The sequence below is a fragment of the Protobothrops mucrosquamatus genome, unplaced genomic scaffold, assembly GCF_001527695.2.
Source record: "Protobothrops mucrosquamatus isolate PMUCROS unplaced genomic scaffold, P.Mucros_1.0 scaffold_280, whole genome shotgun sequence".
NCBI classification, from domain to species: Eukaryota; Metazoa; Chordata; class Lepidosauria; order Squamata; family Viperidae; genus Protobothrops; species Protobothrops mucrosquamatus.
The window spans coordinates 2371993-2380872 of record NW_015386356.1 but is presented as its reverse complement, the minus strand read 5'-3'; the positions used below and the strand labels follow the sequence as shown (position 1 = coordinate 2380872).

The 8880-nt window shown below is 40.3% G+C and overlaps 1 protein-coding gene across 1 annotated transcript; it reads left to right on the top strand.

Annotated features, from left to right (window-relative positions):
- The first annotated feature begins 5355 nt into the window (after positions 1–5355).
- ING2 (inhibitor of growth family member 2) lies at positions 5356–8422 on the top strand. The gene is made up of 2 exons (XM_029287266.1): positions 5356–5599; positions 7551–8422. Exons 1-2 carry the CDS (start codon positions 5356–5358, stop codon positions 8219–8221), a joined length of 915 nt encoding a protein of 304 aa, XP_029143099.1. The 3' UTR covers positions 8222–8422.
- Positions 8423–8880: the final 458 nt, after the last annotated feature.

Sequence of the window (8880 nt, the reverse complement as noted above, 5' to 3'; positions counted from 1 at the left end):
ACTTCCACTTTTATTGTTGAATTTAGCCAGATACGCATGTTCTTATCTCAACAAAAACTTGTGTCTCAATATACATGTCATTAACAGTTGATTCAGTGAAGATAAACCAAAATCTGTATTATGGTAATATTGCATCCAACTGTGATTTGTAATATAGGGCTTATTTCATACATCCATGAGATGAGAAGTTGTCCCCCAAGTTGCTACCACTTTCCTCCCATTGGCTATTGCTGCAAAGAATTAGACCCCAGAATTATTTAGTGGGTTATACCTTTTCCACCTCTCTTTAAGATTGCCTCTGGAATAGAGGCAGTCTTATAATGGCTTACAGGCCTAACATCTCTGATGGGATAAGGAAGTCTTTTAAGTAGTGAAATCAAAAAAACAAATTTAAGTAGTGAGATCAGAAAACCAAGTTGAGAACCATCTGTTCTCAAAAAAAGTTGGAGATACACTTCAGTATTGCCATGGATTGTTCAATTTCTAAATTGAGAAGATGGGCCTCCTCCAGTCATGCTTTATGAGCTACACATTATTTCCAAAACTGCTTCATATGTGGAACTTGGTGATGCTCAGAAGAAATTCAAAGGAGCTGCATGGGCCTCTGCATTTTTTTTTTTTGTCTTTCAGGTTGAAGCTTGTGTGTTGGTGTTTTTAAAAAATTGTACTGCAAGAAGCAGTGGTTGAAATTCTAATGAAAGTATTGGCATTTATCATATATGTCAAAGCTGCAAATACTGTATATTCTTGCTTTGATAATATGCAGAACTGTCTGGTATTTTTATAGTTAAATCAGGCAACAGTGAAAGGGGAGGAGAATAAGGAAAGCCTGGGGAAAAAGAAATCGGAAGTAAATAACCTGAAAGCTTAAATAATGAAGTAGGAAAATATGAACTTAAATTTATGTGTAACATTCAATTCCCTTTTCTAAAAGTTATATTAAAATTGAATTTAAATGAATATCAACATGATTTTAAAGAATAAATTCTATTTCTGTTTTCGCTATCTATTCCATTTCCTCTAAGGTGTCACTTAGTAGCTTGTAGCTGTAATTATCTCCCGGAGAGCCAAATGACCTTAGTAATTTCCATTGATTCCAGACAAACTCTGTTGTTTGTACAATATCCTAAAGGTAGGTGGCAGCACTTTACAGACCCCAGCCAATATCAGAAATGCTAAGCCTGGTTGGAAGTTTTATTTTTAAAAAATCATTTTCTTGCCAATTTTTTTAAAAATAGAAAAAAATATATAAAAACAAAATTTATCTATCTACTACAGTAATTATAATAGCAAAAAAATAAAATATCCTAAGCCAATGTAATTTATTTAAATATGCCAAATATTCATATTTCATGTTTATATTCATATAATCAATTATCTAGGCATGAGAATGTCTATTCTTCCAAATGGTTATGAAATCATAACAATTTTTCAGTTAGTAAAAAAAATGTCTTTTAAAAAATAGATAAGTCACACATTACTTGAATCCAGTCTTTGATATATCCAAATCAGTATAATTCTCTTGGCTATTCCCTGAACCTAACATAGCTAATTAGGACAATTTTTCTAAAAAAATTGTCAGATTCTACAGTTTTGGAATATAACATTACTCCAGAAAGAAACCCAAACCAGGTATGACCAAACAAAATAATTAATAAAAAATAATTGATTAATGATGATGATGGTAATAATAATAGAGTTGGAAGGGATCTTGGAGGTCTTCTAGTCCAACCCCCTTCTAAGGCAGGAAACCCTATACCATGTCGGACAAATGGCTGTCCAGTCTCTTTTTAAAAACTTCCACTGCATTCAACAGCTTCTGCAGGCAGGTTGTTCCACTGGTTAATTGGTCTGTCAGGAAATTTCTCCTTAGTTCTAGGTTGCTTCTCTCTGGTTAGTTTCCATCCATTATGAATTAATATACCTCAAATGTCGTATGTCTCTCACAGAATAAAATCTACCATCCTTTGCATACATTCTTTGAGGAATCCAAACATACAAACGTAACATTTTTTTAAAACTTGCATTCACTGATTTTCCATTATCAGGTATTCCAACCACTTATTCCATAATTATAAATATTAGTAATTTTGATTTTAAATATTTTGAGGAATATGTGGATGCTGCAATGGTCGTTAATGTGAAAAATGGTATAAGTCACTATTTTCAGTGCCACTGTAAGTTTGAACTGTTACTAAATGTTAAGTTGAGGATTATCTGTACGTATTTCAATTACATTGGGTTTTCTGGTTCTAAGGCTGTAATAAAGATAAAGAGATACATATTATACCTTTTCAATGAAGTCCATAATTATTTGATATTCAATTAAATTGTCATTCCACATATAGATGATAAAATGCCCAATTTTAGTTAAAGTCTAATCAATTAAAACCTTATAAAATGTGAGCTCAGCCAATTACATTCTTGACAATCTATCTTACCAGCTAAATAAAATCCCCATTTCTAGTTAAAATATGTATTGATCAAGGAGAAATGCTTGTTTCTCATTAATCTTACCCTACTAACTCCCTCTGAGATGAGGCTGGCCCCAAACCAGGAAGGCCCTTAAAACAAGGCTTTGTTAATTAGCTTTGGGGATCCCATGACAAAGTGGATCCTGTTAGAATTATATGGCTGTTAATGGAATGCACCCTGTTTGTGTTTTCCTGCTATTTTGTTTTTTTATTCTTGTTTTCATTTATTTTAACAGTTTTATGTTTTTGATTATTACGTATGCAGCAGAGTCAAAAATGATTAATTTCAATTCATTTATTAATGTACACAAAAATATATAATCTGGATATATAAACTTCCAAATATCTGGAAACATTTTTGCACGATCCAATCTGAGTCCATCACCAGGACCAGACATTTAGTCTTCCAAGTTTTTGGGCATGTGCTGGATGGAGCCCATCCTCAGAGAACTTCTCCATGTGTTCCCTGCATTTTTGGCATATATACTCCTAATTATTTAATATATTATTTTTATTCCAACACCCAACATCTTACCTTGATATCGGGTACTAAAAAATAAATCAGATTATTATCAATCAGTCTTAACATTTTCCAAACTGTTGAATAACCTTTTCAATTAAGGCAGTGATGTACAACAATTATCCAGAATTGCCAGGAAATTATCATCATTTACCTTTCGCAGGGTCTATGAGGCATTTACTCCTCTTTTCTAGCCACAAACCTTTAAACAACCCTTCTAGTTCGTTAATTACTCAGAAATTACATTCTTCAACCAATCCCAAACCCGCCTGCACGATATTGTTTGACTCAAGCAATGGGGAGTGGTGACATGCATATTTGCATAATATATGCAGGCAAATGAAAGATGAGAATCGCACTGAGGTTTTCTGATAGGAATTGTTCTCCTGTGTCCTTCCTCACTCCCTAACTAAAGGCCGTGATTAAGAAATAGCGTATATTTCGCGAAATCAAATAAGTAGAAAATATATTCTATTTTCCCGCTTTCGTTTTGCTCACTATAACCTACAAGATAAAAGGTCTAACACAGTTTTATATAGCTGAAAAGGACGTCATTGTCGTGTTAGCGTTCTGAAGACCTGCTCTCTAGGCTACTTGCGGAGGACTTGTTCCTCTTTGGGCTTCCTTGCCGCCTAGGGGAAAGTCCCCGGACCCCCGGCAGAGAGTGCCGTGCGCTTTGACGCGCGCAACCCTCTCACAAACTCACGCTTCTTCCGCCAAGAAGCCCCCCAGGGCCGAGCGGGTGAGTGCGAGAGGCGCTCTCGTCAGCTCCATAGTAACGCAGGTAGTGCGCGTGTGCTCCTTCCCATGGAGGCGGCCGCACCAACAAAACGGGGCTCATTCTTAGGACGCTTTTTTTTTTCTTGGCCGCCGTCTCTATGGAACTTTAACTGCGATTTCTGCATCGCAAGCACGTAGGTCTTGTAAACCAATGAATTTTTATCGGTCCCGGAAAGTGTAGAAAGACTAAAATCGTTGCGGTTGTATTTTTCTACGATTAGTCAATGCAAGGATTTTGTTCCTTGTTTTTTGAGCTATTGCACGTGTACATGACAAACAATATTTACACTAAAATCTTGTAAGTTTATATTCCTTGTCAGCGCGTTTGGGAGATGTTTCTCCGAGTGACCGAGTATAAATAAAATAAATCTTTTAAGAGCAGATTGACGTATGTCTGTCTATGGCACCCTTTCCTCCAGAGTCCAGGGAGTCTTTTGTAGGTTTCTGAATATTGCTCTAGAAATACTGTTTACTGTGTAATATGCAATTCCTGTTTTTTCGGCTACCTTCCCCAGCCAGGCCAGAGAAAACCATTGCTAAATATAAAAATGCACGGAGACAGCTCGCGAGCAAATTGCTTACTCTTCCTGGCGGCTCATTAGAAAAACCCAGTTTAAATCCGTAGTTTGCTGGTTTTCTCTTTACGAACCGTAAGCGCAGCATCACTTGACCCTTGGTAGTTTGCTAGTTTTCTCTGGTAGTTTGCTAGTTTTCTCTTTACGAACCGTAAGAGCAGCATTTTTTTTGCTCCTTTTTCGACTTAATTACATCGCGCCACCTAACTAGTTCCGGAAGCTGCGAGGGACGAGAGGGGGACCAGGAAGCTTAACTCTTGCCATCAAGGAATGAGGTTCTTTCGCGAGTGGATGAGGCGACTTAATGGTCGTTTGCTCACTCTCGCTCATTTCAGACGTTACCGCAGATCCCGTGTGACGCTGAGACTCAATGCAGCTGGGATGTCGTGAAAACCTTGCCTGGGAGTTACATTTGCTTTTCTTGAATTTGGCTACCCGCGATTCTTCTGTTTCCATGCCCGATTATAAAAAGAGGATGGATGAAAAAAGAGCCGTGGCCGGCTCGTGTTCGTAAGTATGCTTCTTTCCTATGGCTTTATTACTGCTCATCTCCCCGAGCGGAGAAAACTGGAGGGAAGAGTGGGAGCGGCCTAGGGCGGGGAGATAGCACGTTTCCTTGAGACCCGGCAGAGTCTAATTCTGACTCGGTCTCTTTAAATGAAATCCCGCCTTTTCCTCCCGCCCCGTTTGTCTTCTGACGTCCCACCATGTTGGACCAATGGCATAGGCCGTAAGGGGAAGGCGGGAGAATGTGAACCGGCCGCACCTTATAAGGACAGGGCCTTGCGCATGCGTACTCTGCGGATCGAAGGGGGTGCGAGGAAGGAAAAAGAGGCGGGGAGTTCCAAGTGAGGCAGGAGAGCATTTCTCTTAGCCCCCCCCCTTCGGCCGATTAAAGACGCAGCCACCTGAGAGTCTCCCTCACTGCCCCCTTTCCTCCCTTCCTGCCCTGGAGCGATCCGAGCGGGCTGAACGAAGAGGGAAGGGGGTGTCACGTCCGGTAACGATGTTGGGGTCGCCGGGGCAACAGCCCGGGGGGGCGGGGTCTGGGGCGACGGCCGGGGCAGCTGCCGGTTCTGCTGCCACTGCCGCCGGCGGGGCCGGGGGCGTCGCGAGCTTCCCGTGCGGAGGTGCGTCCGAGAGGCTGTTGGCGCGCTACGTGCAAGACTACCTGGAGTGCGTCGAGTCGTTGCCGCTGGACATGCAGAGGTTGGCCTCGCTCCTGCGCGAGATGGACACGCGCTGCCGCGGTGAGCAAGAGAGGCGCGAGCGCGACGGGGGGACGGGGGTTGAGCCGGTGACGGGCGCTGGCAACTGATTATGGCAACTGCTCTCCCCTCAGCTCAGTGGAAGCGCTCTTCCCCCTGAAGAGGAGGGGCGATTCCCTTCTCCTCCTCCCGACTCTGGGTTGGGGGCAGAGAAAATGGCCACCCTTCTTTTGCCCTCACCCCACCCTTGGGAAGAAGCCGGCCCGAGGAGGCTTCGTGTTAGGCCTTGAGGGAGCGCGAGGTGGGTGGCGGCCGGGGCCGCTCCGGCTTCTGGCGCTGACAGTGGCCCTGGTTCGCCGCGCGCACGCGGGCCCCTGTCACGGTCCCGCCAGTGAGGCGGAGACGAGGAGGCACGTTGCCTTGTTTGGGATGATGCTCCGGATGTGGCGAATGCGTGAAAATGTATCGTTCAGTCAGATCTTCCCTCGGTAGGCGGTTATGTTTCAGAGCTGGGGATAAACCTATGCTGCTTCAGCAGCTATATGAGAGTTAAGTAAGGTGACTCCCTTTTTTTTTGCTAGTCATTTGAGTGCCAGTCTTCAGAGAACATAAGTTTAACTCACTTGCTTCTAAGTAGTTTTTTAGTTGCCTCACAGTACTACAGTGTATCCAACCACCATAGAATGCAGGAAAGGCAATGTTACTTAAACAATGTTTAAAGGGGGCGGGTTGAAATATAAATGCCCAATTGTATAAGCAGACCCACGTACACGTGTTTTTATTATGAATTATAATATATATACTCTTTGTTAGTACATCAGTAGTAACAGAGAAGCTATTACAGTGTTTCTCAACCTTGACAATTTTAAGGCATGTGGACTTCAACTCCCAGAATTCCACAGCCAGCAATGCTGGCTGTGGAATTCTGGGAGTTGAAGTCCACATGCCTTAAAATTGACAAGGTTGAGAAACACTGAGCTAGTACATTTTTTTTCTTTTGGGGAAGGACGGTACTCCTCCACATTTAAACTCATTTGATTATCTTGTCCCCAGTGGGACTTTTTGCACCAAGATAACCGGAAGTGCAGGTCAGTCAAGAGAAAATAAGGTGTTGGCCCTTTTTTTTGAAGTGTGAATTACTTTGGGAGACAAGCACACAACAGACCAATTTATGAAAGAGTCTTACTGAGTTTAGAAGCATTTTACACTGGAAGAATATTGAGGATTGTCACTATAAACTTTTTTGTAGATAGTTGGATATAATTTTACTATGGTTTTGAATTGGGGCTAGTCTAAGCTCAGCCTACAGGGTTACTGTTGTGGAAAATTGGAGGTGTGGTGCCATGCATTGTACACCATCTTCAGATCCTAACAAAAAGATAGATATAAATTAAAAAAGCATTTTTGGTTTTACTGAATGTATTAAATAATAGTTTATTTTTGTGACCTTGAATAAGGCAATTTTGGCATATAACTATCCTGTCAAAGCTTTTGTTCCTATTTTCCTTCTAAAAGCTGCTGCAATTCACTCAATAATGAAACTTTATATTGGAGATAATAGAACATCAAATAGATTTAATAAACTCATTTTTGTGGCCTCCTGAATTATTTTCTGCAACCCAAAGCAGTAGCTAGAAACATTAAGCCCTGGAAAGCATAGTCTCGCATCTGATGAGGGGTATCCCAAAGAATGTGACATGAGTCCCTGCCCATATTCAATTGAGTTAACAAGTGAAACAAGAGCAAAGTAGACTGAGTGAGTGATAAAGGAGCATACTGGTTCATTGGTTCAAAAGCAATTTAAAGTGCCTCACCGCTCCATAGCAGGACATCAGCTGCCAGAAGTAGAATAGCAGTTTGCTGATCTTGTCAGGCACTGTGGAGCTAGCCCTGGCTTATTACTATAATTTACATTTTATATGTAATATTCATAAAATAGAAAACTATGATTTAGGGACTTTGAGTTTGATACTCTTGTGATGCTTTTCAACAGAAGCTTTGAAAGAAATTGATGAGGTGTATGAGAAATACAAAGCTGAAGATGACCCTGCACAGAAAAAGCGTTTGCAGCAATATCTTCAGCGGGCTTTGATCAACAGTCAAGAACTTGGAGATGAAAAAATCCAAATAGTTACTCAAATGCTTGAGTTAGTGGAGAACAGAGCCCGGCAGATAGAGTCCCACTCTCAGTGCTTTCAAGATCTGTCAGATACTGAAAAACCTATCGAAAAGTCAAAACAGGATACATGTCAACCAGAAAGATCTTCACGAAGACCCCGTCGGCAACGTACTAGTGAAAGCCGTGATATATGCCATATAGCAAATGGAATTGATGAATATGATGACCAGCCACCTAAAGAAAAAAGATCCAAATCTGCTAAGAAGAAAAAACGCTCTAAAGCTAAACAAGAAAGGGAAGCTTCACCAGTAGAATTTGCAGTTGACCCTAATGAGCCAACTTACTGTCTCTGTGACCAAGTGTCTTATGGAGAAATGATAGGCTGTGACAATGATCTGTGTCCCATTGAATGGTTTCATTTTTCATGTGTCGGACTCACTTATAAACCAAAGGGAAAATGGTATTGCCCAAAGTGCAGAGGAGACAATGAGAAGACTATGGATAAATGTACAGACAAATCCAAAAAGGATAGAAGATCAAGGTAGTAAATGCTCTAATGCACAGACAGCTGTGTGGTTTCTATAAAACTATTTAATAAGCAGATTAGTATTTTAGAATAATGCATAAAACTATGCAATAATTTTTAAGATGTACAATACTATTGGAATGTTCACAGATGTTAATACTGTTTTCTGCTTTTGAATATTCTGCACTAAAACCAAAATTTTCAAACGGTCACATGGGAGTAGCACAGAAAGAATTCAGGAATTCCAGATTCCTCATTCTTTTTAATTGTGGAATTATGGTAATGTCTGATGAGGAAAGACTGGAAAGATGATCATGTTAAAACTGATGTGTTAACAATTGTTGCAGTTGTAAATTTAGTTGAGTATAGCACATTTTGCTGAGAACATGTTAGTTCTATGATGCTTTTAGTCTTCAGAATTCTAAAGATAATATTTGAATCTATTGCCAAACTTTAAATTTTAAGCCTTTGAAAATATAAAGCCAGTTTTTCTTTGGTGTCTTCCATGTGATCTATCTATATGTCATTAACTTATTTTATATGAATCTTGTGGTGAGTTTATAAGTCTGTTTAAAGAAAGTATATTAAACAAATACTGGAAGAGTTGCAATCAGCATTAATTGCAGTCCTAAATTGAACTATTTGTTCTTTTCACTATGCTCTTCAGTTTCTTCAGTC